Source organism: Phaenicophaeus curvirostris, chromosome 5 (assembly GCF_032191515.1).
Source record: "Phaenicophaeus curvirostris isolate KB17595 chromosome 5, BPBGC_Pcur_1.0, whole genome shotgun sequence".
NCBI classification, from domain to species: Eukaryota; Metazoa; Chordata; class Aves; order Cuculiformes; family Cuculidae; genus Phaenicophaeus; species Phaenicophaeus curvirostris.
Genome location: NC_091396.1, coordinates 6,804,501 through 6,831,685, shown reverse-complemented (window position 1 = coordinate 6,831,685; position 27,185 = coordinate 6,804,501). Strand labels below are relative to the sequence as shown.

General features: G+C 42.1%; 2 protein-coding genes across 2 annotated transcripts in view; both read right to left on the bottom strand.

The window, feature by feature from the left end:
* ANO3 (anoctamin 3) overlaps positions 1 to 27,185 on the bottom strand; it is a 378,658-nt gene that overhangs the window by 71,714 nt on the left and 279,759 nt on the right. The window lies entirely within an intron of this gene.
* Positions 5,082 to 6,932, bottom strand: FIBIN (fin bud initiation factor homolog). The gene has a single exon (XM_069856988.1). It carries the CDS (start codon positions 6,867 to 6,869, stop codon positions 6,237 to 6,239), a length of 633 nt encoding a protein of 210 aa, XP_069713089.1. The 5' UTR covers positions 6,870 to 6,932; the 3' UTR covers positions 5,082 to 6,236.

Here is a 27,185-nt window from a genome sequence, read left to right as displayed (position 1 = left end):
AATTTAAAGTCACAGGCTAACATGCAAACAGCACAAGGAGCAGAACATCCTTAGGAAGCAAACTGATGTTTGTCCAAGCAGTTGGTTATCCTGACCCGTTGGTAAAAGACTATGAACTAGACTAGTATTCCTGTTTGGGTCAGCCATACCAAAACCAATGATCTTTTCCTGGTCCTGTGAGCTTCAGCTCTGCATGTGTGTTGAGGAGATACACATACAGCACCTTAGAGCAAGCCTGAGATGTCTGTGCAGCAGAACAGACTGAAACACAGCTTAGAAGTGTAGAGGAATTAGTATTAAATTTGGTAAGACTGTGTAAGTAAATAAATACCACACAGCCTTCATAGGGTTATGAAACCAGGCACAGTGGAAAGGTGACTGGGATAGGACCTATATATCTATATATATGTACCACAGACTGATGCTTGGCTTTTTGAAAACCCCAGTTGACACAGAAATATTTTTTGTGTCAGACAAAAAAACTGGGACTGGTTGCAGATTAGCTTCTAGGGTAAATGAGCACAGGGTGAACTTCATTTTATTCTTGCCATACGCTGTCAGTTATTTCTCTGCACTAATATCAGAAAAATTATCTGAGTGTGGTTTACCTCTTGTTCATTCACTCTTTTTCCAGGGTTCCTCTTCTGAGGATATGTAAGATACTGTATAAAATTACAAACATCATAGAACCCTGACTTGTATGCAAGTTATGAACTAGCCTGTGTTTTGCTGTGCCTCTGTTAGAATTCAAAGTTAATAAGTATATTACTTTGCAAGAAAACATAAAAATATCAAAACAATTTGCAAGGAATTTAACATATGCGCTCATATTACTCTGTTTAATCTCAGCTAAATCACATTAAATTAGAAACAAATTCATATTCATGAAAAAGGACAAAGCCTGCTATTAAGAAAAGTTGACTACTCTTGATTAATTGATTAATCAAAGAGCTGTCAAAACAGAAATTGTATGGGAAAGAATTATCATTACCCAGGTAAAAGCATGACAAGCTCTCAGACAAATTTACATAAAAAAGCTGAGAACCTAAGGCCAAAGGCCCATTGAAGTATTTCTCTTGGACCAAGAACGAAACTGAAACCCTCGGTCACATCATTTTTGAGACGAGATGATAAACAGACAGAAAAAAACATCTTGCAGTTTGGCCAGTATGTCCATGGTAAAGCCTCTTTTATTTACATTAAATTTCATTTATGTTGGTAACTCCTGTCATGGTGGAATGTTTGCAGTGTGGAAAAAGTTAGGAAAGTATGATGCAAGTACATAGCTTTTTTAGCCATCCTGAACTTGCCAATATCTAGCACTGGATTATGAATCTCTCCCTAAGCCAACCTTCTCCAAGGACTACTTTTTCCCCCCAAAGAAAGTTCAGAAGTGAACAATTACTATTACATAGGCAGTTCTTATGCACCTAAAAGAAGCATACATCCAGCCTAAGGAAGGTTGTCATCTGAGAAAATATGATACCCTTGGCATTGTCTTTTCTTATGAGAGAATGTTAATAGCATGTTGGAGACCATCAGCAGTGCCTCCCCAAGGTAAGGCAGCTTTCAAGGAGAATGACTCTACAGGCCATGAATGACTCTGTCCAAGCCACATCATTAAAAATGTAATGATTATGGAGACCATATGTTTTTCTTGTTACAGAATTAGTCATTAAATTCTGCCTTTTTCAGGCAGTTGTAAACTGATCTTGTAGGCAGGATGACAACTTTATGAAGAAAATAAAATAAGCACAGAGTTATAGTGTTTTTATATGTATATATTCTAATAAAAGAATTCTTTTTTTTAGAGCACGTAACGGGGTCAGGTTTTTTGCCAGTTTCACATACTTCAGGAGTAAAATATGGACCCAGAAATTGTTCAATTTTTGCTAATGGCTTGCCAAAAATCAAAGTAATAGAAAATAAATTCCCCAATGGGCTGTAAGTAAAAATACATTTTAAAAGATAGAAAAGTGCTAGATTTTGAACATACAGGATTACTTCAGGAATATTGGCTGTCAAACACATTGCTCTCAACAACACTTCAGTGTTAGCTGAAAACTACCAATCACAAGAGCGATATCCAAGAAGCATGAGCAAGAAGCTGAAAAAGTAACGTGAATCCCATCTAAATAAACAGCTACATCAGCAGCTGCAGATGCACCCTACAGAATTTCTTCACAAAATACAAGTTTTCAAGGTAAGATAATAGCCAGAGCTGATGCTTTCTCTGTACCTCACCAGATTGTTTCTATTGACTAAGGCAAGCATATTTTTTTGCTTCCAAGGTACACATCCTAGCAATATGCACCTAAGCACATGACAACCTAATAGGAGCAACAACTGAACTTCAGTTTCTACATCCAGCTTGGCACACACAGGCTCTTTGAGAGGCTTACCGTGTTTTTAAAAGCTTCCTTTGACTTCTCCATTACTCAGGAAGGTCTTTGGTAGGTGAACCTGTGAAACTTTGGAGGTTGCAATTCAGAAAGCTTCAATTCATAGAATCATAGAGGTTGGAAAAGACCTCTAAGATTATTGAGTCCAACCATTAGCCCACCACCACCATGACTACTAAATCCTGTCCTGAATTTCTACCACCTAGCCATTCACTTGGCACAGATGTGGTTGTGTGCACATCTGCAGCGGACTTTTCTTTTCCAACCTTTTATTAGTTTTGGTTTGAGACAGCACAGTTTGCTCCATATTCACACTCTCAGCTTCTTCCTCTCCATGTGTGTGTCAGTAGATGGAAGAACATCTACAGCAGAGTACTGCCTTCAAAAGCCAGTCACCTGGAAAGGAGTGGAGGGTTATTTCTTAATGCCTTCCTTAAGGAGTTAAATCACAGGCTGAGTGACAAGGAAAACTCAAGTACTAGGCTCTCTATGGCTCTGTATGACTCTTCCAGTTGCACTACTTCATTTTTTTTCCCCAGAAGACATTGTCATCTGCTCTTCAGTACCATCACCTCTTTAATAAACTCAGAAAAACAATATGTATTTAAAAAAAAAATCTCCACAACATCACAAAAACGACCAAGTCAACCTAATCTTAGTCTGACCCCCTGCATTTAAAAAAAAGAAAGAACCTAATACCAATGCAATATTTTAACACAACAGGAGGAGCTATTTTGTCAAAATAGTTGTTACAATCATCCTTTTAAAGCTCTCTGCTTAGAAATTCTTGCTGAATTTTCAGTGATAGGTAGGTCTTTACTACCTGAAATAGGTTACATAAAACATGAAGGCATTTATGTCTTCTGTTGAAATATGTTTTATCTGATAAGAAAACAAAGGCAGCAAAAATAAGATTGTAAAGAGGATTGCAATATAGTTTTCAAAGTTTTTAAAGAACTATTTTGAATTTAAAACTTTAGACTGCGGGATATCACTCAGCATCTAGGTCTTACAGGCAATTCTTAGCACAACTTAATCAGACTGCAGATTTATAAAGGCCATTTAGTACATCAGCTCTGACCCAAAATTGATACATTTTTAATGGAAGTTTTATATATATATTTGCTTAGATCAGCCAAAAATATGTAAATCAAGTTGTAGTAGATTTAAATGCCCTAAAATAGTTCTGTAGTGGCCTCACAAAATCCACACACAACTGACTCTTTTTACTAAATATGAACTTGCGCATAGACTGGATTCAGACGTGTGCATTTTCTTTTTAAAAGAGAACATTTAAAACCTTTATAATCAACATTAGAGAGCAGAACTCTGATTTTGCTTCTATTTCAAATAAAAAAAAAGTCTCTATACTGCTGAAACATTAATCAATTAAGATATTTATCAAAATATTCATATTTACCAAGAAATATTAGTATGGATTTTAAAGAACCATAGCTTTGTTTCATTAGATGACAACTTATGGATAGGGATGTTGAGTGGAACAAGTTATACCATAAATCTCCATAAACCATGTAACCTCCTGCTTTGACAAGTAAGCACTCTGCAAACATGTACTCTCTTGGTATGCTGCTTACATTAGGATAGTTTCAGCTTGACTAAAAGTTTGCTCCTGCAAATAGAACAGCTGAGGTGCTCAAAGCATACTCAAGAAACTGTATTTTATACTGCTACTATGAATTTGCCATTGTCATTTCTTTACTGATGTTGACAATTCATCAGTCATCAACCGATGACTCAGAAAGTGAGTAAGCAGAGATTAAAATGCCTTTTAAGCATCTGAGCACAAATGGAACTGCATGACATCTTTGGCACCTAGTTCTAAAGGGATAAGATTCAGTGAGAAAGGAGACTGGATGTGAATGAAACAGACAGGCACTTCCAGAGCTTGACCCATCCCAGAAATGCTACATAGTTTGCTATGATAGTGGGTGGACAAGACCGAGTGATTCAGATGACCCTTTTCGCTTGTAGGATGCTACATCTAACCCTAGTGGTAAGGAAAGCATTGCAAATAAATTCATTTCTAAAAGCCACAACCAGTTGTACCTTCTCTTTTGACAACACGCTTGAAAAATAACACTAAGTTCCACTGAAACAAATTGATAAAATGTTTTCTTTTTTTCAGGCAGATTTTCAAAGATACTGGGATCTGAAGATACAAACCAACATCTAAAGTATCCTGCTAGGAGATATATCGCACTGCTTTTAGCAAAAGAGAGCTGCCTGGATAGTCTGGAGGTTCTTTAAGCACATACCTTCATGAGATGTTTCCCAGTGCCTTCAGCGCTCCAGTCCCGGGTGACTTATGTCGACTCACTGCATTTCTGACTAACTTACCCACTGGACGGTTTACAGCATAACTGAGCACGAGAAACAAGATCAGACCTTAAGTGTGCATCAAACAGCTTCTCTTCCAGTTCCACAAGATTTCTAGTTTCTTAAAAACGTTCATAAACTTAAAAAAATCCACCCCACACGCACTTGTGTATTATTGCTTTAAATGAAACTTGCTTACCTTTCAAATCTGTGTATTTATTTGTTTTTACTAAAAAGTGAGTTATTTCATTTGGCAGGATCTATATACTCTCAAATTTTAGCTGAAAAGACATATTGCATCAGCATGTTTTAAATCAAGAGCGTCTCAAGCAGAACAATAAAAGAAAAAAAAAACTGCTTTAACATTGTTTTCAAATATTTATTAAAACAACATATGAACTTTTCCTCATCCAAACAGTAAATTCTGCCTGCAGTATCTGTAACTTAGTAGCCATATTACCCCAAACTGACAATTAAATAGCAATGAGTCTAAAAACCCAAACAATCCTCCCCCTCCTTCCCAGTAGGCACTTTTGCTATTGTCTAGGAGCACAAATAGTTTTATTAATAGTTTCGCTAGCAAAAGTACAAAGACACCAACAAGAAATGTCACTGTGCTGGCACAGAGTAAACCTTTTTGTCTGCTTTAGAAACATGGTCTGAGAAACCCAGCTCTCAAATTTGGGATCTAAACTACAAATCACCGCCAGGGCTCCTTCTTCTTACTATAAAAATCTACATCAGCATTCTCAGAATCTGACATAAGGCTTTTTGGACGGCTCTTGGGGTTACGATAGCTCAGAGTCACAGATAAGCAAGCCTGGAAGAGTACAAATCCTGCCAGAATAGTTACGGTCTTTCAAGACGCAAACAGAAATCACAGCTTGGAGTTGCGTAGTAGAACAATATTTTACTTGTATAGAATACATACCGTTACAAAAGTTTAAGAAAGTTAATAGAAGGCCAGAGGTCTCACCCTGAAGGAGGAGAACGACAAAAGCAATTTAAGCATCTGCTACACGTGAGTTCGAATGTGGCTGGTGAGCACCACCTTTATCATAGAATGGCTTGACTTGGAAGGGGCTTCAGAGATCATCCAGTTTCCCCTCCCCTGCCACGGGCAGGAGCTTTAGCCACGCTTGCAGCAGGTGAGCTGCAGTAAAACAGACAATACACAAACCAGCAACGGGGAATCGGAGGCGAGAAAGCGCATTTTGCTTTGTAACCAAAGGTGAACGATATGACATGGGGAATTTTTTTTTTTTTTTTTAAATACGGGTATTAACTTAAACGTACCTCTAACCTCCCGGCTTACAGAACCGCGCTATTTGTTTAGGAAACCGAGTATAATAAATAAGTTTTTCCGGGATGAAGGCTGCCGGGGGGGCTGGCGGAGCCGCAGAGCGAGGGGACCAAGCGGGGACGGCGCGGGGACGGAGCTCAGGAGCGGAGATAAAGCTCAGGAGCGGAGATAAAGCTCAGGAGCGGAGATAAAGCTCAGGAGCGGAGATAGTCGTTCTTGAGGCGGCTGAGGCGGGCGCCGTGGCTGCGGACGGCGAGGGCGAGGAGGTCGTGCTTGTCCCGCAGCCCGCTGGAGATGTGCCGGGTCTCCCGCAGCAGGGCTCGGGCGTGCAGCAGCAAACCCACGAAGCTGTCTCCCAGGCGGGCCTCCTCCCGGCTCCCCTGCTCCTGCCCCTGGCGGAATTTGCCTTCCAGCTCGCTCAGCGACCGGTCCGAGCTGGAGTAGGCGTCGCTGATCTGGGCGGACTCGCGGCGCAGGTAGGCGCTGTAGCTCTCCTCCCCGTCCAGGTCGTAGGAGATGCTCTTCCCGATGCCTTCCAGCACCCGGCCCGCGTCCTCCACCTGCCGGCCCAGCACCGTCAGCTCCTCCCGCAGGCTGAGCCCTCCGGCCGCCGCCGCCGCCCCGCAGCGCCGCTGCTCGCTCACCCTGAACAGCAGCTGGCAGCGCTCGGGGTCGTCGTTCTCCTCGTAGTCGCCGTCGGGGACGAAGTAGTGGTGCAGGGTCCCGTTGGACATCTCGGGGTAGAGGGGGCCCTCGAAATACCCGCGGCAGAGGCTGCAGAGGCAGCCCAGCCACAGCAGCCACAGCAGCCGCGGCGCCGCCGGCATCCTGCGGGCACAGCCTAGGGGCGGGCGGCTCCGCGCTGCCCCCGCCCCATCGGGCTCCCCCGGCCCCGCCGCTGCCGCCCCGGCGGCTCCCAGACCCGCCGGCGCTCTGGTGGGGGCGGGCGGCGCCGCGACGCCTTTAAAGCCCGGGCAGCCGGCGAGGACGGGGGAGCGGCCCCCGCGCCGCCCCCGCCCCGGGCATCGCCCCCGGGACCGCCCTCGAGCATCGCACTCCGGGTACCGCCCTCGAGCATCGCCCCCGGGACCGCCCTCGAGCATCGCACCCCGGGTACCACCCTCGAGCATCGCACCCCGGCATCACCCCCGGGCATCGACCCTGAGTACCACCCTCGAGCATAGCCCCTGGGTACTGCCCTCGAGCATCACCCTCGAGCATCACCCTTGAGTACTACCCTCGAGCATCGCTCCCGAGTATCACCCTTGAGCATCACCCCCAAGCATCGCCCCTGGGTACTGCCCTTGAGCATCACAGCCTGATGTCACCCCTGGGCACTGTTCTTGGGTACCACCCTCAAGTATCGCCCCTGGGTACCGCCCTCAAGCATCGCAGCCCAGCATCGCCCCTGTGTACCACCCTTGAGCATTGCGTCCCAGAATCACCCGCCAGGTACTGCCTTCAAGCATCGCACCCCAGCGTCACCCCCAGGTACCACCCTTGAGCATCGTACCCCAGCATCACTCGCCGGGTACTGCCCTGGAGCCTCGCACCCTGGCATCACACCAGGGCATCATCTGCCTATTATTATCCTCGAGCATTGCTACCTGGCATTGCCTACCAGATACTGCCCTCGAGCACTGCATCCCAGCATCACCTGCCGGGTACCACCCTGCATCATTGCACCCCAGCATCACGCCTGGGCATTATCTGCTGGGTATTGCCTTCAAGCATCGCACCCTGGCATTGCCTGCCAGGTACTGCCCTCGAGCATCACATCCCAGCTTCACCTCTGGGCACTGCCCTTGAGCATTGCACCCTAGTATCACCTGCCAGGTACTGCCCTGGAGCATCACATCCCAGCACCACACCCCTGCATTGCATGCCAGGTACCACCCTCGAGCATCGCACTCCCACATTGCCCACAGGCATCGCAACCCGGGTACCAGCACTGGGCATTGTACCCCATTCATTGTCCCCTGGGTACCACCCTCAAGCATCGCACCCTGCAGGCATTGCCCCCCAGGTATTTCTCCTGGGAATCACCCACCAGGTACAACCACTAGGCATCGCCTCCCCGGCATCACACTCTGGGTACCACTCCCAGGCACCCCCCACTGGGTACCACCCCGGAGCATCGCACCCTGGCATCATCCCTCTCGGGTGTGCACACCTTTCTCCCTTTAATAAACTAAACCCCTAAACACTTTTTCTCGTTTTCCCCTTAGAAATAACTAATTTGCTAACAGTCTGTTTTCACAATGGCTCTGCATGCCCCTCAGCAAACATGGAGTGTCGGGACAGAGGAATATGGAAAAGCTACATGCACGCCTAGTCCCTCTGGCCACATGCTCTTTCACTGATTCAAAACTTGAAAGGGAAAATGATGTGGGTTCACGTATAATGCTTAATGCAGTAAACCTTGACAGGGTAAAGACGGGGAAATGAAACGCAAAAGCTGTTCATAAATAAAATGTTAGATGCATTTGAGGAAAATCCAAATACAGTTCATCCTACAGGCCTAACTTTGTAAAATTTTAAGTGTTTCTCTTCCATGAAATGATATTCTGCATGAAACCAGCAGCTGGATTGCAGCAGGGTTGAACCTTGCATGTAGCTAGCATAAATCTTTACCTTTTTTGAGTTGCTAAATCAAGGTGAGATCACAAAAAGAAAAGATCTGTAAAGTTTACCGGTTCCTTTCACATCATCTTTCTGCTTTTATGGAAAAAAATCACCAGCTAGCAGAGATTATACCAAATCCTCCGGTCATCCAGGGTTAAAACTCCCACTACTGTTTGTGAGGGCTTTGGATGCAAAAATATTTATATCTCCTCTTTAATGTAAAGATTTCAACTATCATCCTGATACTTTTTGGATGTTGTAAATAACTGTGATGCTTACAATTAACTTTATTGGGAAATAGGCCAGATGCTTATATTACACCTCTGCTTTTTTTCACTATTATTATACTGAACATTGTAGGACAGAGCCTTATGGGGCCTTGGGGAATTGGGCTCTACCATTTCTTATGCTGCCATCACATTAGGCACCTACGTTTCGAACACAAGAGTCTCAAGCCCCTTCCCTCATGGCAGCTTCATTCTGTAATCACAAGCTATCCTGTTTCTGGGCACACATGAAGCAAACAGCTGCTTTAGAGACCAGATGCTCTTGATCCCAAGCACGCTGAGCTACATGGGCTGCTCCTTTCTTCACTTGCAGTTCCTTGAGAAACTCCAGTGAAGCCCTTGTCTCCACATATCCAACTTTGGTGGCTGGCTGCTGATTCTGTTCCCAGGTATCCCTGCTACCAGTGGCAGCTCAGAGATGGGTTTAAATACGTGCCCAGGCCCTTTAAGGTACAACACAGCTGTACTGAATGCAAGTTATCACTGTCAGTATGGCCTTCACTATTTCCTGATAACCTGTGCTATCAGCATTCCCAGGTATTGACTTAAGAGCCTACTGAAGCACTCTACATAAGTGCAGAAGGTAATAAGACTAATAAACAACAAGAAACAAGCAAAAAATAAACCATCCAGTCTGACAAACAACAAACAAACCTAACCCAGAGACAGCAGGGGTGATAGCTGAATTTTCTACTTAATTACTTTAAGCAGACTTTCTAAGTCCTGCAGTCAGTGAAAACCATGTGCACATACACCTCAAGGTAAGCAATATTTGCAGAGTCCAGGCAACCTCTTTTGCACTGCTGAGAACCCAGGCCAGACAGTCTACCCAAACAGAAACACTCCACACATTTGGAAACATTTTAAATTTGTAATTAAGTTCAGAAAACACTCATATAAATAAGCTGGATTAGGCTAAGCTTTTGTGCTTCAGCTTTCTATAAAAGGTTTAAAGCTTATTCAACTGAGCCTGCTTGGCATTTGTCCTTGGCCTGTGTTTGCCAACAGGGGCTCTTTCAAACAATTTTATTCCCAGGATGCTCTTCTTTCACCTAATATTTTATTTGGTTCCCAATTCTTTGCCAGCCATAGTACTTTATCTACATGAGTTTCCACCGCGGCTGCTGTTACTGCCAGTTGACTGGTTTGGCTGATGCTTGGTTTGTGGTGGACTCCACTTCTGAGGTCTCTTCACGGAGGCACCACGCTGTAAATCACTCAGCTATAGCTTTGTCAGCATGGTTATGCTTTCACCAGTGCCACAGTGGGTAAAAAATTCAGCCTTAGTAAATACTTCTTTGCCATCTCTTCCCACACTAAGAGACTAAGAGGTGTCTGTTGCTCCCTGCTGCAGCTGCCGAATCCCGGCCACTGCTGTTTTCAATCCAATATGCATTATCCAAGGTTTATTTAAGTTTTACATCAAAATAGTCTCTCCCCAAGTAACCCACTTGGAATGTCTGCTTCTGAAGGAAGTCTGCAATATGGCATCTGCAGCCTTGGTGACTCAGTGGGCTAAGCTTTGGTAAAAGCTGGCGCTTGCTGAAAGATACGTAAGAGCCTGATTAAAGGCACTGAATTGTTCTGGATTATAACACAACGGAGTTTTAACTCAAAAGCATCCAGCAATGGAGAAGATGCAGGGCTTTTGCTGACAGAACAGCACTCTGCATGAGTAGCCGTTATTCATTAAAAAACCACATCTAAAAGATCAGAGTCTTAAGACCGCACCAAGATAAGCTGGTATGAATACCTTCAAACTGCCCATAAAAACAAGTGCATACAAATGAAAATCGGATTATTTTCTTTTTGAAAGACATACACTGAAAGTAGCAATTACCTTTATATATCAAGTCCTGGGTTGAAAGGTCAGACATTTTCATTACAGTTAATGGCAGCAGGAACATCACAGCAATGCCTGAAACAACAGCATAAAAAATCGGTGTCAAAGTAGAGTTTTCAAAAGTAATTTCTGGCATTCTCTGGGAGGCACAGATGACAATAAAATTGAAGGAGGATAGAGGGAATTTCTTGGGAATACCAGAAACACAGGGTGGACAGAACCACAGAGGAAAGAGAGCTCTTTTCTGCTGAACATTGCACTTTCTGCTGGGAACCCATGGGGTAATTGTATGAGATCAGATATCTGGGGAGCTTTTGAGATGCATCCAAGAAACAGCTGCTCCTCGTGGTGTGCTCCCGTGAAGGCCCTCGTTGAAATCCTGGCATTGTCAAAAAGCACGTTGATCTCACCGTGACAGTATTTTACGCTCTGTGCCTGCTCAAGCATTTCAAAATTCCTTTTGCATAAAACAAGGAAAATGTACTGGAAACAAAAATAAAGCAGCGTACGGATCCTGTCTTTTTACAAATACTTGGCGTGATGTTCTCTGCAGTGGCAAGGACATTGTTTTTCCACTGAACATATTAGGTTTATAGTACTATAAAGAATGGCAGAATTTACTCTTCATAACTTCTTATGTAACAGCACCAAAGTCTGTCTCTAGTCCAGAAATTGTCTATATACTGATGGCAAATACACAGCTCAGCACTAGATTTCAGGTGACGCTTGCATAAACTTTCTCTGCAAGCAGTGCTTCATCTTTGATTCTTGGCCCATACATGCTTGCTATTTCTGTCACAGACCATGGTAAACTCTTAAACTCATCAGAACGTTTCAGCAGTAAATGGACATTAATTTGGAGAACAGATATATGTTATATGGTCCTAAAGGCCCCACAGGCTTTAGGGTATAAATGTTTCCTAACTACTGGCTTCTGTTTTCCTGCTGTGAACTGTTCTATAGCTTTACATAAAGATACCTTGTTTAAACATGAGACCAACAGGTATGCGTGTGTAATTTCTAATTGTAGGATGCAGTACTAAATGCTCAAATGGCATCAAATGAGGCAAGCATGAAATAGCCCATGGAAAGAATCATGCCAGGTTTTTGTAGGAAAATTGCCACAAGAATATACCAAAATTTCTACAGAACAACCCCCCCCGCCCCGATTTTTAGAGTTAAACTTTTATAATGCACCCACTATTCATTGAGTATAACTTTGGAATACAACAGAAAATAGGAATGTGTGGAATCACGAACTGTACTGATTTTTCCAGGACCAGCATGCTTATCTATGGATACACTGAAATTTTGAATTTCTCAGAAAGGCACAATTAATCCAGAACTGGAACAGCTGAACAAGAGACTGCTCAAATACAACTTTGCAGAGAAAAAAAACTTTGTTTTCAGCTTGTGTTTAAGGCTGATACGTTCTGAAGACCCATTTCTTCTTCATGGATTTTAGGTAGAAACCACAACTGTGTCTGAACTTAATGTCCTCAGAATCCTTTAGCACAGGCTTCACTTGGATAAGCAAGACAGAAAAGCAATTTAAAAAACCACGAGTAATTACAGGAAGTATTGGGGATGAGGCTGAACATGGATACAACCAAGAGAATGGATTTGTCAGGCTGGTTGTCTCAGAATAATATGCAATTAGTGTTGAATGTTCTTCAGCTCTATCCAACACCAAAATGAACTCAACCTTGGTAGAAAAAATACAGAAAGAGATTCAAGACAGCAAATCTCTGTAGTGCTTGCTGGTTTACTTTATGTAGATATCATTTGCTTAAAGCAGAAAATTGAGGGTGTGCTCAGGTTATTTTTGAAAAGAGAGGTTATGCATCTGGATGATTCCTGAGAAGGGAAGAGGTTAAAAGAGAGACAAAGATGGAAGAGTATTTGCTGTTTCTGTCTGTTGATGAAGCCAAAAAGGGATATTGCTAGTATTTCTTCAGCAAGATTCCTGAAATGGAAATAATAACACTTCCTCAGTGGAAATGAAAACACTTAAAAAAGCATCATCATTGGCCAGCACATGGAGAAGTTTTCCCATTACTGTAAATGTGATTTGTTACAGAGACAGCGCATTGCACTGTTAAAATATTGATTTGATTTTCAGTCCTTTCTATATTACATTTAATGATCTACGTGAACATGAAAGGGCTGTATGTGAAAACATATACTTTGCAGATGTTACAGGAACACAGTTTACTAATTATTCATCATCACACATTCCTCTTGCCTCTAACCCACTAGGAGTAAAATAAGATTTATTTTAGGATTTTTTTTTTTAAATAACAACACAACTTTTTTTTTCCTCTTTCCTTCTCTTGCTCTCTTACAAAACAGAAAAAGCTTTAAACCTGACATATTCTGCTTGGGCAGAGTTGGAGAAGAGTTTGAGTAAAAGCCTTGGAAAAAATCTGAGAGTCTGATGGGGAAATGCTGATGTCATTTCCAATGGGATTAATCCACTGATACAGTTGCTTAGGATCTGCAGTCCTGGGATCTATCGTATTCATTTGAGGCAAGGTCTTGAAAACATCTAAATTTTCTGGAAGCAGAATTTTATCATGCCTACACTCTAGGTTGATTCCCCAACAATTTAAGCAGGTTTTACACTACGATATTCCCAGTTTTGCTGCCCTTATACGGATGACATTTTGTGGTTTACACACATCATCTTATATGTTAAGATCTGGAATGAATTCCCAAATAAAAGCTAAGCCTTGACATATTTTGTAGTGATTAGTCCACCAAATTTTCTGTTTTTACTGACCCTTCAAAGTCCTTGCTCATGAAATTAGAATGTGAGCCTACACGTTCAGGCTAAACAACTGCATGTAGTTTTATTAAACATTTCTCTGAAATGGTTTAGCCTTTCTATTTTCTGCCCCAGATAAAACTGAAACATATATAATAACACCTCTTCAGATAAAAGTGAGAGAAAAATGACAAAAAATTTCCTAGGATTTAACTGGTTTAATTGCCTCTAATCCATACTTTTCCCAATGTAGCAAATAAAGAATAAAACAAAACATATTTCTACAGTTAAATTCATTTGTATTCCCAGATCCATTTTTTAGGAGTTGGAAAATGTTCTTTTTGTATCTAACACGTTCACTCAGATTTTTATTTAGGTGCTTTTAACAGTGTTTTAAATTTAAAACTAGGCTGACTTTGTATTTGAGCAGCACAAGACCAAGCATATGGTTTCAATTGAAATATATCAAAATCTCCCTGTTAAAAAAAAAAAGTCATTCCCTTTAACAAACATTCTTATAAAATTCTACTTGAAGAAGCAGGTGAAGGGATACTATTTACAGTCAGCTCTATATTTATTTTTGTGCAGTCATGGTTGACTGTTCCACAGGTTTTTAATGACTCGATGCACACAGAGCACTCATTCAGCAGCCCTAACACTGCGTTATTCTCCCATGCCTGAGGTTTGCGCAGAATATTGATAGGGAATTTATACCTCCTACTGCAATTTATGATTTTTATTCAGAATGGCATGGCTTAGGAACCAGCATTCAAGATGACTTGTGTATGGCTCTGCAGGCCCTTTTGCTAAGGATCCAGTGGGCACTGGTAAGTCTTGCCTCTGCAGCTCAACTTGGAGCCCCAGCACAGTCGTTTACTACCATGACTTTGATCCAGAGTGCATGGGATGCTCTGCAGAGCTGCAGGAACATCACTCGTCTGTTTCCAGGTTTACGGTCAAGAAGCAAAGACGTACCAATTGGATTTAATGGAAAGAAGCCAGATTGTATAAAGTTAGCAGGCTAATTTAGACTTAGGAAATATCATGGCTCTTCCAGCGTGGTTGTTGTGGATAAGAAAGCCCTGGCCCTGCTACCGGCATTCAGAGCCTCCGAACACCAGGTTTGGTCTGGCAAATCAGTCTGTTCTGGTGATTTAATGCCACTGGGATTGGTTGTCCCAGATCCTGCGTTACCTGATCAACTTGCTTTTCCCTAGGGCCTGTCTAGCCAGGGTGCAGGAAAAAACTGAAACAGCAGCACTGTACTGATGTGGCAGACATGAAGGAGTTTTCTCCAGCGTTACATAGGTGATACCCAAGCGTAAATTTGCTGAAGTGCCTCAGTGCCCAAACCCACATAAGCACAAATAAGAGCAACTTCCCTCTGGTAACAAAATAAATACTTCTGTTTCATAGTAGGCGTCTTCAGAGGCATTTAAATATTTTACTATTTGGAGCCCTAATAAGGTTCAACTAAACCAAAGCAATCCTGTGACAACTGTTTGAAATTAAGAGGGTACATTCAAAACCGAGAAGTGTCTGGAAGGCAGGGTGGGACAACCCATCCTCTCTACAAGAGCAACCCACAGGGAGAACAGCTCTCTGGGCTAAACATCTGCAATGTGTAGATCTGTTTATCCTGTGCTAGCAGCCTTCAGAGCAGAAGGAGCCTCTCTGCAGCTATGGGGTTGCCTCTCCTTCCCCTTCTCCCCAGGAAGAGCCTGTGTAATTAAGTTTCCAGCATTAAATCTGCAGGTGGCAGCAAAATGACTGAACAGAAAGGAGCGACAGGAGCGTGTGGCCTCTTTCACCCCATTATCCAAATAGCTTAGGACAGACACGTCCAAAAGGCACAAATATTGCTTTGAAAAAAAAACTACAATGAGTATTCCCTTCTCTGGCTCTCCTGTTCTACATCAAGATATACTAACAATAACCTCTGTGTAAAAGCTGGCCCCTGGCACTGTTCCATACCTCTGGCAGGAGGTGGGATTTCACCCTTGATTTCAAACTTCCTATATCACTACTTACTCTGCTGTCTTATATTGTGCAGGTTGTACTCCTGGAGTGATATGGCATTGGACTTCAAAATTCCTCCCTCTTTGTAGAAAGTCTGCACATAGGATGATGGCAAGGGGGGACATATCCAGTGTTTTCTAAACCTTTTGTTGCACTGGAGTGATTTGCATGTAAATTTGATGAAGGAATAGTTTACTCAAATAAAAACACTGGGAATAGCAGCAAAGATTTATTTGAGTAATGAAACCATGCAAGTTCTCCTATGTTCTGCTTATCTTCACACTTATCTCCCAAAGTGCAGAGTAGGGTTTTGAGATGTGCTTGACCTTTGCTGCCCCAGGAAACTGCACTTCAAAGGGGCTGTGGGGTTGGCTTGCTGTCCAGGCACAGTTCTGAGGGTTTGCCACTCACGCTGCCTGTAAGAGGTTTTGCCATTAAAGGTACTTATGTTTTTATGTATTTATCTTCAAAGGAGTACATTTTGCTCATTTCGTCCTATTTCTGTTTTTTAAAAAAAAAATTATACATTTGAACTGATCCAACTTACAAGGTATGACGCCAAGCTCTCTAACATTACTCTCTGAATAACCACGGAGGGTAATTTGTTCATCTTTTGATTACTTGTAAAACTGAACACTTTGGACTAACAAGGAATTGTTAAGGTGGGTGTACTAACCACAAGATATTCAGCCATCTGGTAAAACTAACCTACCTTTCTTTCAAAGCAGTCCAGTCAAAGTTGCATATAACCATGGGCTGTAAACTCAGGTTGGTTTTGTGGTGGTTTCTTGCATTCCTGAAAATGTATGCACAGAATTTTAAAAAGTGCTAAAATGAGAAGCAAGCATTATACTACTGTTTCTGTGAAGACTTGAAAGTTATGAATTGTAGCTAGGACCACTAATTTAATGGCGATAATTTAAATCATATTATTTGCACATTATGAAATCTTTTGTTTGTCTTGTTCTATTTATCGGTATTTTTTCCCCTCCCTTTTTCTGAAGGGGATCAGTTTAGTCTTAATTCACTGCCAAGAATGTGAACACACCTCTGACAAAGATTTCTGGACATTTGCTGGTGTTGCTTCTGCTGTAGTGGTGAAAAGGGAGCCCAAAGCTGCTGCAGCATAAATGGAGAGAATAACTATCTTAATAACTGTTATACTCAGAAGAAGACACTGAGGACTGTATTTTTTTAAACAAGCGTTCTCTGACTCTTGCTGAAAGTGGTGGGGACTTCACCCATGCCACTGGCAGGCAAAGACGAATCTTGGAAATATAATATTTTGTTCTATATTGTAACTGGCTCGCTTGCACTTGGCTTGCTTGCAAATTACTTGCAGACAGTAGCTTTTTCTCTCTTTTTTTTGGAGGGTTGGGAGAGGGCTTCAAGACATCTGAGAATCAGCACAATGAATAATACTGGAACCATTAGCTGCTTTTGGAAACAAGTTCCCAGAAAAGCCAGGCATTTTCAGATATGAGAAGCAGTTCCTAGATTGTTCATTGTGTTAATTCCAGATGGATGTGTTAATTCCATAATGTTTTCTAACAGTTCTCTCTGACCACCAGCTACTCTGTACTAATTATTGATACATGTTGTCTAGCCTTAGGACAAAATTGTTGCATGAGAAAAATCATCATGGCAAAGAGTACTTCTGGTACAAATTTTCAGCAGAGGTTCATTTCTACAGAGGTGTACAAATGTGTTGACATTTACAAATTATTTTGGTTATTAAACATTTGCAAACAATTAGCTGTATGATTTGATTAGGAAAAACTGAGCAATTAAAACATCTTCTTAACTCATGCAAACCAAACACTTCATTGCCTCGTGATAAAAAAATATAAATCTAACTTAGACAACAAGTCATCTCCTCTGAAGACTTTGTCTGCTGTTTTCTTACTAAAAAGTCCATTTTCATCTCTTCCTCAAATATATAAACCAGGAACTGTGACTAACTGGATACACAGTCACATCATCTGTGACTAAAACTAATGCAAGAGTAATCCCTTCCAAACATCATAATTGTATCAAGTTTATTGATTATCAAACACCCTTATTATCCAGATGTTACAGTAGCAAATACATTGGAAGTGGAATGCATTAGCAAATGAAAACGTGTCTAATCTTCTCAGGAATTGCACAGAATATTCTCTCATTATATGCCTCGTGTCTATTAAAAGTAGGAAGGTTTGTAGGTGAAGTAAGACTGTATGAAGAAAACCATATCCCACTTGTTGAAGCTAATACGTAACAGTTAATAAACAGAACATACTAGTGTGTTGAATGTAGGTACCAGTTCTGATACAAGCAGTCAGGACTTTAAGACCAAAAATGCCTCTAGAAGCATCACAATTTTAGCAGTCCTCAGAATTTTCCCCAAATTCACACTTCTGGGCACTACTATCAGCACCAGCAACTGTAGGATCTGTGAGAGATGGTACAGGCACAAGAAATATACCCTTCCAGTCCTACCTCCCATCTTCTCTTGGACCATATGTTGACGGGAGGCTCCACTGCCAAGTCCAAGGCTCTGAATCTTGAAGGCAACTCTTTAGAGAGAGCTGATCCATGCCAGGGTCCATGGGGAATTTGAATGCAGGCAGCCTTAGCCAGGAGATCGTTCAAAAGCAGCCAGCACATGTTTCTGTCATGCTGTAACAAACACAAACTAAGAGTTTCTCAGTACTCATCACCTGTAAATCAACCATGGCAGTGAAAACCAGCAAAAGACATCTGGATGTCTAAAAAAAAGAAGGTGGCAGAGAGAAGTCCAACACGCAACGTGAGACTGGAGCAGTGTCTTTCCTAGCTAGGCAAATGTGTCTTTCCTCCATTTTAAGAGGAGCGTATATGGCATGGTGAGAAGCATGGTAATACTCTTTCTGAAGGAACCTATTGGAATTCTGATTTAGTTTCTTTTTGCAAAAGAATGAGCTGCGTGTATCCAAAATATTAAAAATATTTAAGATTAAATCTTGGTCATGCTGAAACCAAAGAGAAAGCTCAAATCGACTTTGGAAAGGCCAGTACAGCACCCATGCAGACTGCCATGTGAGAATAACCTTTCAGTCACCTCTCAGTAGATCCTGAATTCACACGGTCCGGACTCAGGACACGTTTCCACACCCAAGGGGCTCTTCTAAATCTGTCCTCACTACCTTCTACTTGTTGGTTGTGTATTTTAGGTGTCTGGCTAAAACCACATTGATCTCCACGTACTGAGATGAAGGAGCACACTGTGATGTGATAATTTCTGCAGATTCATAAGAAGAAAAAAAGGGACCTGTTTTTCCATTTATACTTTTGGATAAATGAAGGCTGAAGGCCATGTGTGTGTTCTTTCCTGTGTTCATGTACACAGCCCTACCAAACTTGGCAGAACTGGTTATATTTGGAACACACTGCATACGCTAAGTCCTCACAACTCAAGGGTCTGAGGAAGCAGATGCTTTCTGTACAGCAATCCCCTCCAATGGGTCACCAAGGTGAGCCAGCAAGTTTCAGACACCATGGGTGATCTCCTGACAGGAGGTCTGGAAAATGGCTTGACTGGATGTCCCTTCCAGGCATCTCAGCCCTTTCTCCTTTTCCCACTAATTGCCTTATCCTTTTGAAGATGTACCCATCAATTTAAGGGTAACCCACAAAATAATTATAGAAATTTTGTTTTGCCACCATGTCTTTTCTATTTAAACCACATGTAATACTAGAAGCCGACCATATGAGAACAAAATATAAACAAGCCAGAAAAAAATATGAAAATAGGATTTTCTCACAATGACTGAACATGATAAAGACAAGTATAGACAGAGATTCTTGCAAATTAGCAAAGATCAAAGAGAATATATGTCAGGACAGCGTTTGCTTTTTTTTTTTCCACTGATTTAATGGTGAGTGTTAATTAAATATTTTCCTTCAGGAAAAAATCAATCTAAAGATCAACGGTTCAAACTGTTGAACAACTTCTGAGGCTGACAGCTATTTAATATAATCAAGACGTTGCCTGTTGATAATGTAATCTAATAACAAACCAATATCCATCGTTACTGCTACTTGCGCCACTCAGATGTGAAAAAGAAAGTGTCAAATCTTTGCTGAAAGCTTTGCTGGATCCCAAGGCCCACTTGGATGCAAGCTTAGATGCTCCCGTGCTGGCAAAGGTCAGAAGTATAAAGGCTTTGTCCAGCTGCTAGCTTGATTTGTTCTTGCTGTACTTGGGCCAACTATAAAAAGCTTAAAGGTTTGTACAAACATGCAGAGTCCAAAGTATGTGTAAGTAGAGTAGCAGTACTTCTTTTCTCTCCCTCCCCGCTCATCATTGCTGCTGTGACAGATCCCAGGCAGTGCTTGCCCTTAGCACACACAGCCTCTGTTCAACACACGGTGAGGGAGAGGGACAGCCTTGGCTGTCTGTCTCTCTGAAGGGCATTTGAGCTCTTGCTCAGGGTTTAAATCCAGTTTTAAAATAGCTTCTTTGATCAGATCTAGTGCAATTCCCATAACATATTATACTCTGGAATCATCTTTCATTTTGCCATCAAAACCTACCCTGCTCTGGTATACAGTTTGGATATTTAGCATAGAAATTCAGTTTTCCCCTAGTGTGAATGAGGCTGGTTACATCCCTGAGAAAATACCATGATATCCAGGGAAGCACTGAAAGTAGCAATTCATAGATTTGGGGACTTTAAGGCTATTTTGTAAGTAGTCACTGACACATTTTCTCTTTTTTTACCTCACGCACTTGAGGAACACAGATAACAGTACATGTGTTTTACTTTACTGGATTTTGCAAGGATAAGTTAGTGGGGTTTTTTATGCGTACACTTTGACTTTTGTGGACCATATTTGGCAAGGAGATTATGGCAGTGTAATTCCTCATAACCTCAGGGGAACTGTGACTTTTGCACCGAGGGTGCATGGGGATGTGTGCAGTGTAGCGCAGCACGTGCAAAGACCCAGCTGCTCTGTGAAGCACACCACTTAGAGGCATAGCAGTAGCTGTACAGCTGAAATATTTTCTTATCCTTTCCATTAAGATTAAATCAGGACAAAAAATAGGACTTTACTTCCTGCCATGACATCACTATGGAATATTTAAACCGTACACGTCTCCTAGTTTTAAAGTCAACTTTTGCCTGTTCTTTGAATGCAATCCCTTTTATTTAGCCAAAACATCTGAGGACAAGCAAATGTTCAGACGATGCTTGCTACTAATCCATTTCTTGCACTAATTCTCAGCCATGCACAAAGCTAGAAGCATGCTATAGCAGAATCTCTTCTGTATATATATACACAGATTTTATATATAATTAGAGTTCCAGGCTTGTAGTGCCAGTTCAGAGGCTGACAATTTGAGAGCCTCCTAGCTCAGTAAATAGGTACCCGAGGCCTCCCTTTAACCAAAATTTCATATTTTAACCACAGCTTTTTTCCCCCATCAACAGACACTCATGCCGCTGTGACAGCTACCTACATGCTGCCCAGGTGCTCCCATGCCAGTCACTCCTACTGTCGAGCCTTCATCAGCCCCATTTGCATCTGCAGCTCAAGCAGCTGTTCCTCGTCTTCTCCAGAAGAAGGGCTGTGGGCCAGATCTGCCTGTGGTCAACACAGCTGGTTGGACCATACTGACCTAAGCCTCAAATGCCTCCATAGACCAGCCAAATCCTTAGCAGCCACATCCTGCTCTTAAACAGGACAAGGAGCATGAAGAATGGTTGCAAACCATTCTGAGTTATCTGTGGGTGATGTGTTTCAGCATGATGGAAGATCTTGGGGCCTTTAAAGGTACATGGCACCAAGACAAGCTATTTTGTTCCTATTGATGTAAATTATAACATTAGTTTACTGCTCTGCTGAAAAATATTGCAGCTTGTATGAATAATCTTAGCCAGTTCGTTCCAGAGCTACCAAGAGAAGAGTCCAGTTTAGAAAAAAATGCAAACAAAACTAAATCTCAGTAGCAGCAGGAATACTTCCAAAGCAACACTGTGTGGCAAAGTCCGTGACATTTAAATTATAACAATGAATTATAACATGAAATTCATGTTTGTCCCATTGCTACAACCAAGGTCTAGGTGGGTATCAGGTCATTGCCTGTATGTGCACCCAGCGCACTTCAGGCATCAGCTCCTGGGGTGGTCCAGGATCTCCTCAGATCTCCACCCACTGTCTGGGCTTCACTGGGGCAGGGGGGTCACAGCACAGTACTCCACTCATTGCTGTGCAACCTCTCAAGCGGGAAGACTAGGAGGGCCCAGATATTCCTCCTGAGCGGCACATTCTGTGCAAAGCTCAGCTGGTAGGCATTAGTTGCATATTCAACATGCAGAGTAAGAGCCTAGAGGGAGAGCCTGTCAGTCCCAGCAGCTGCCAGGAGCCCTTCTGCCTGCAGAACTGACCAAACCATGCACACAGAATTACAAATGTTCAATTGAAACTGCTCCAACAGATGCTGACATAGGACAGTATTTAGTACATAGCTAATGCAGCCAGGAGATGTTTGGTTCACAGTTTACAATAACCACTAGAAAGAGCTCATGAATTTGCCAGAGCAGTCCCATAGGAGCATGTCCCAGGTGAATATAGACATGCAACAGAACAGCAGCCTGGAGAGTCTCACCTGATCCAGCTGAAGACTCTGTTGCAGGGACCCTTGAGGTGGAGGCTCCTAGCATCATCCAGACAGTGACCAGCCATCCCATTCAAGAGATCCGTTTCCCCTAGGCCGATGTCACCTGTGCAAGAGATTCCGATAAGTTAGAGTGGTTTCTTTTTTGTTCCAAACACATACTTTTTCCACAGATGCCTACAACAAGCAGAAAATAGGGGTGCTGAAAGTTTGCAGTTTCAGAACTGAACATTAGGCATCAAAACATCACCTAGAAAGCCCATTCCTTCATACCTGCTCCGTGGCAGGTGGGGTTCAGAGCTGTAATCCTTGTCAGCACTAAGGAAGATAAGGTTTACTTATGCTAAAGGCCAGGGAGAAATCAGCTGAACAGTTCTTCTTTCCCCTTTCTATTTATCCAAGAAAAAAAAATCACAGTAGTTTCCAACGAAGACTGGGATGAGATTCACCGTTTTTACCATTTTATATTTTCTCTGAATTGCTAGGTCCATTTCTCTCTGCACTACATTTATCAAAAGATGCACAGATGTTTCCTCCCCACTTGCTTATCTTCCTTAAATGATTATTTTGTAATTCACCTTATTAACAACATGTGTTCCAGGACAGTTAGCATACGGCTCCAGAAGAAGCAAGGATCCAAGTTTGATGGATCTCACCATTATTTACGTGCAAATGCATGCTGCACATCAACCATATGACTCACCCAAGTTACAAGCTAACAAAGATCAAGCTGTACTATTTTGCTGTATTTTTCTTGGACACTTGCTCTTCTTAGGTGGCAGGGGGAAGCTGTCTTGTAAGCGCTTATATATTCTGTAAACATGGCAAATTTCTCTGTGATACCGGGCGGTGCCTGAAATGAAACATATAACTGAGTTTTGAAATGATGGATGTAGTGGTATGAATCCAGTGATTTCTGAGAACTGGAAAACGTCAGGGAAGAAACACATTGGTTTAAAGAAAAAACATACTGCCACCAAGAGTTCAGCTATCCACGCGTTTCTACCTAATTGCTTGCTGAAGGTATAAATCCTAGTCCTTATGAGGGTTATCAGCATGATAACCTTGGAGTCAGAAAGCCATTAGCTGATAAACTCAGAGATTCAGGCTCCTTGCTGGAGAATTCCTTGGGATTACCCTGTCTTTGCCAGCAGCCAAAATGTATTTTGGGTTGCCTTATACAGGCACAGCTTCTGGACTTGAGATATCTTGGGAGCCCTGATAGCAGTTATTTGTGGCCAGATCTCAGCTCAAGATAAATGTTCGGTTATTTATATATCCTGACACTGCAGACTACAATGAGTTCTGGATCACAAATGCTACACTGCTAGCAAACAGTTATGGAGCTGCACCAGCTACCACAGCCATATTTATATTAATATGACTGGAAGTGCCTTTTCAAACTTAAAGCAATGTTCTCTCCCCATATGGGGCAAAAAAGTATAAAGGTAGCCTGGAACTGGTGAAGGCATCCTCCCTGGAAATTCCCTGTGGGGATGATACCAATGGCAAGTTTAAGCATTTTGTTTTCCATATGTTCATTTTTTACAATGACAGACACGATGGAAAAAAAAAAGGATCTGAACACTTTTTATCACTGCAGCACTAAGGGAGAAGGAGGTCTTTAACCTGCTTGGAGATTTCCTTTATTGCCAGTTGTTATCAGTGAATTAGGAGCAATGATGAGGTGATAAAAACCCAAGGCAACCTTCACGAAGAGAGAGAGCACACACGGAGGAAACAGGCAGACTAAAGAAATCAGTCTGGTAAATTTAAACCATTTATAGGAGGTTTCCAAGGAACCCAGAGGAAAATTAAATCCCCACATAACTCACTGAGCCAGACTCACACTACTGAAAACCTGAAACTCCTCCCAAAACCCCTTTCAACCAAAATCCCAGAGCTTTTGGTTTTTAAGCTCTTTAAAACAAAATACTTGAGAGGAACAAGGCAATTGTTAACAACAGCTCTAGCAGGTAGCACCTGAAAAAACATCCCTCCACTTCAAACGCCTATGACTACTTCTAAAAAATGGCACGTGTACTTCTTCTAATACACCACAGAGGAGGCCGAACAGGATTATTTCTTTAGTACTTTCCACTTGTATGGAAAGAAATGAGAAGAGAATCATTAAGCATAACAAATTGTAGAACCAAAGAATGGTTTGGGTTGGAAGGGACCATAAAGGTCATCCAGTTCCACTCCCCCTGCCATGGACAGGGACACCTCCCACTGGATCAGGTTGCTCAAAGCCTCATCCAGCCTGGCTTTGAACACCTCCAGGGATGGGGCATCCAAGGCTTCTCTGGGCAACCTGTTCTGGTGCCTCACCACCCTCACAGTAAAAATTTTCTTCCTAATATCTAATATAAATCTCTCCTTCAGCCTAAAACCGTCCGCTTATCATGTCAGTGCTTTCGCTGATAAAGAGCCCCTCCCCAGCTTTACTGTAGCCTCCTTTAAGTACTGAAAGGCTGCTAGATTTCTGCAGAGCCTTCTCTTCTCCAGGCTGAACAAGCCAAACTCTTTCAGCCTGTCCTTGCGTGGGAGGTGCTCCAGCCCTCTGATCATCTTTGTGGCCTTCCTCTAGACTCACTCTACCAGATCCGTGACAATCCTGAGATGAAGTGTTTGGGTTAGAGTAATCCTGTACATTGGAATAAAGTGACTCATACCCAGTGGATTTGCTGGATTTGGAAAGAATGGTGTCTGGGAAACCTGGATTTGTTCCTATTAGGAGTCAGCCACTTCTACTTTACCTATGCTGCTTGTCTTTTTGTACAGGCATAAAACCAGCCTTACTGTTATCCAGTCCAAACCCCCAGCACGAAGTTCAAATCAGTTTAATCCCTGTGTACATTTAAGTGCTGGGAATGTGAAATGGAATAAAACAGATTGGTGGACCATTGTGCTGTTGGTTGCAGATTCTGCTATCTCCTGATGTTGTTTCTTAGTTTTTGCTCTTTTCACCAACGAGCTCTGCTTATGGATAATACCCTGCAGTAATAAATTCTGGATAAAGAACGGAAAACGCCAATCTTGACCCAGAACACATAAATTAAATGATAATCTCTAAAAGAGCTCTTTTTAAGTAGACTTTGGACATCTCTACTACTTTTTCTCAACCCTAAAAAACGAAGGCTGCTTTTGTTTATTTCTCCAATGAATAAGAAACTTTCTGCTTCTTGTTTTTTCTAGTGTGCTTGGGGTATTTGGGGGTATTTTTTCTGTTTTTTCCCCTGTTTTTTTTTTCTTTCTTTTTAGGAAATTACTACTTTCTTTATCTTGTTTAACAGTTTAGTCTAAAATATGGTATTTCCTCAAATGACTCCTTCTTATGTTTCTTTTCTCTGACCAATGTTTTGAATTACCATACTGTGGCTTCAAGCTCACACGGTTGTGAAATAAAGCTGTAGAGCTCTTGTTGCATAATGTAAATTACTGCAGACTCACAAGCTTACTGTAACAGTAGCATTTTCCTTTAACAGCTTCATCTCCTTTCTCTCTTGTAATTACTGCTGTACCCATATTTGTCTGACTCTAGGTAGCTGCTAGTAGTTTCACAGTTACAACATTCCTGGGATAGGAAGCAGAGATGAACTGAAGGAATAAAGACTATTTGCCATATTCTTCATACCAGTGAAAAAAACTTTAAGCAACACACTCTTGTGTTTAAAGCATCAACTAGGAAAGACAGAGCTTTGATAAACACCCATCACACACACAAAAAAAAGAAAGATATCAGGTTGAGATTATACCATTCTTCTCACAGCAATGAGAAACACTGATGTTTGGTTTTCCCAGCATGTCACTGACTCAGTTGTGGCAGCTTTGTCTAGTCAGAGATTGCAAAGCATTTTTGCTTTAAAGGTCAGCTGTTTCAGGGACTTGAACTCCATTTGCCCTGAAATTTGGTATGCATTGTTTGGGATGCTGGGGGTAGGGCGAGTCTGCCCAATATCAGATATTTGGGCAAAAATATCCCCAAAATATTGGGTTTTTTTTCTTAAGCTTGACAAATTACAGCAATTTCAGTGCATGCAGGCTCGATGATCTTGTTCAGGCCCCCAGAGAGCATGCCCATCTCCTGCAGAGCTCTTGCTCTCTGGGCAGGGTAAGGCAGCACCACTGCAACAGATCCTCACAAAAGGGCTTTGCAACTGCCAGTCTCAGAGCAAAAATATAACATTATATGGCACAGCTGGGGAAATGGGAGTCAAAAAGCTTTCTACTTCATAAGTTCACACCTGAATACCTGTCATCCTTATACAGGACAGCATTAAATTGGCTGCAGGCAAACACCTTTACACAGAAACTTTTCATTTTGGTGCAATTTTTATATTTTGATGTGTGCAGACATAAAATAAAAAGCATCTTGTCATCAACAAGATAATCCTGCTACTGCTACTTTGTACTCCCTGCCCGATTTTGCAGGAAACGTTTGGTCTGTTTGTGTCTGTTTATGGAAAGAGAACAAGCATTTCAAGAGGAAGAGAAAAAAGAACAGCAAACTGGGAAAATGCTTTCTCTGTTAGCACTACAATATTAATAGTGCTTGCTGTTTCACTCAGCAATAAATAACAAGCCATTCCTTTTATTTAAAAAAAAGCAGCAAGAACACACCCTTAGCCAAAACCATCCCGAGCAGAAAGGCCAAGTTTCCATAAGTCCAAGACTACATTAATTATATGTCTAAACAGTCCACGGTGTTTGCAGAAAGCAATCGATCTCTTTCAGAGCTGTTGCTTTTTAAATGTATTTTCAGTGCTTGGCAGAGCTGATCGGCAAAACAACTGCTGTTCTTGAGGAGGTCTCTTTTTAGTAGGGCTGGGAATGTTGAAACACAGGGAATAGGGCAGGTCCCACGTGCCCAGCCACGAGGCAACGGAGGCACTCAGCTCCATTTCACTTTCCCCTCCAACAAAATAATTTTGCCTTGAATCTCTAGTTGCACTAATTCAT

What these genes read in the sequence shown, in the direction of transcription:
- FIBIN (XM_069856988.1), bottom strand. Translation starts at nt 6,869, where the DNA reads ATGCCGGCGGCGCCGCGGCTGCTGTGGCTGCTGTGGCTGGGCTGCCTC.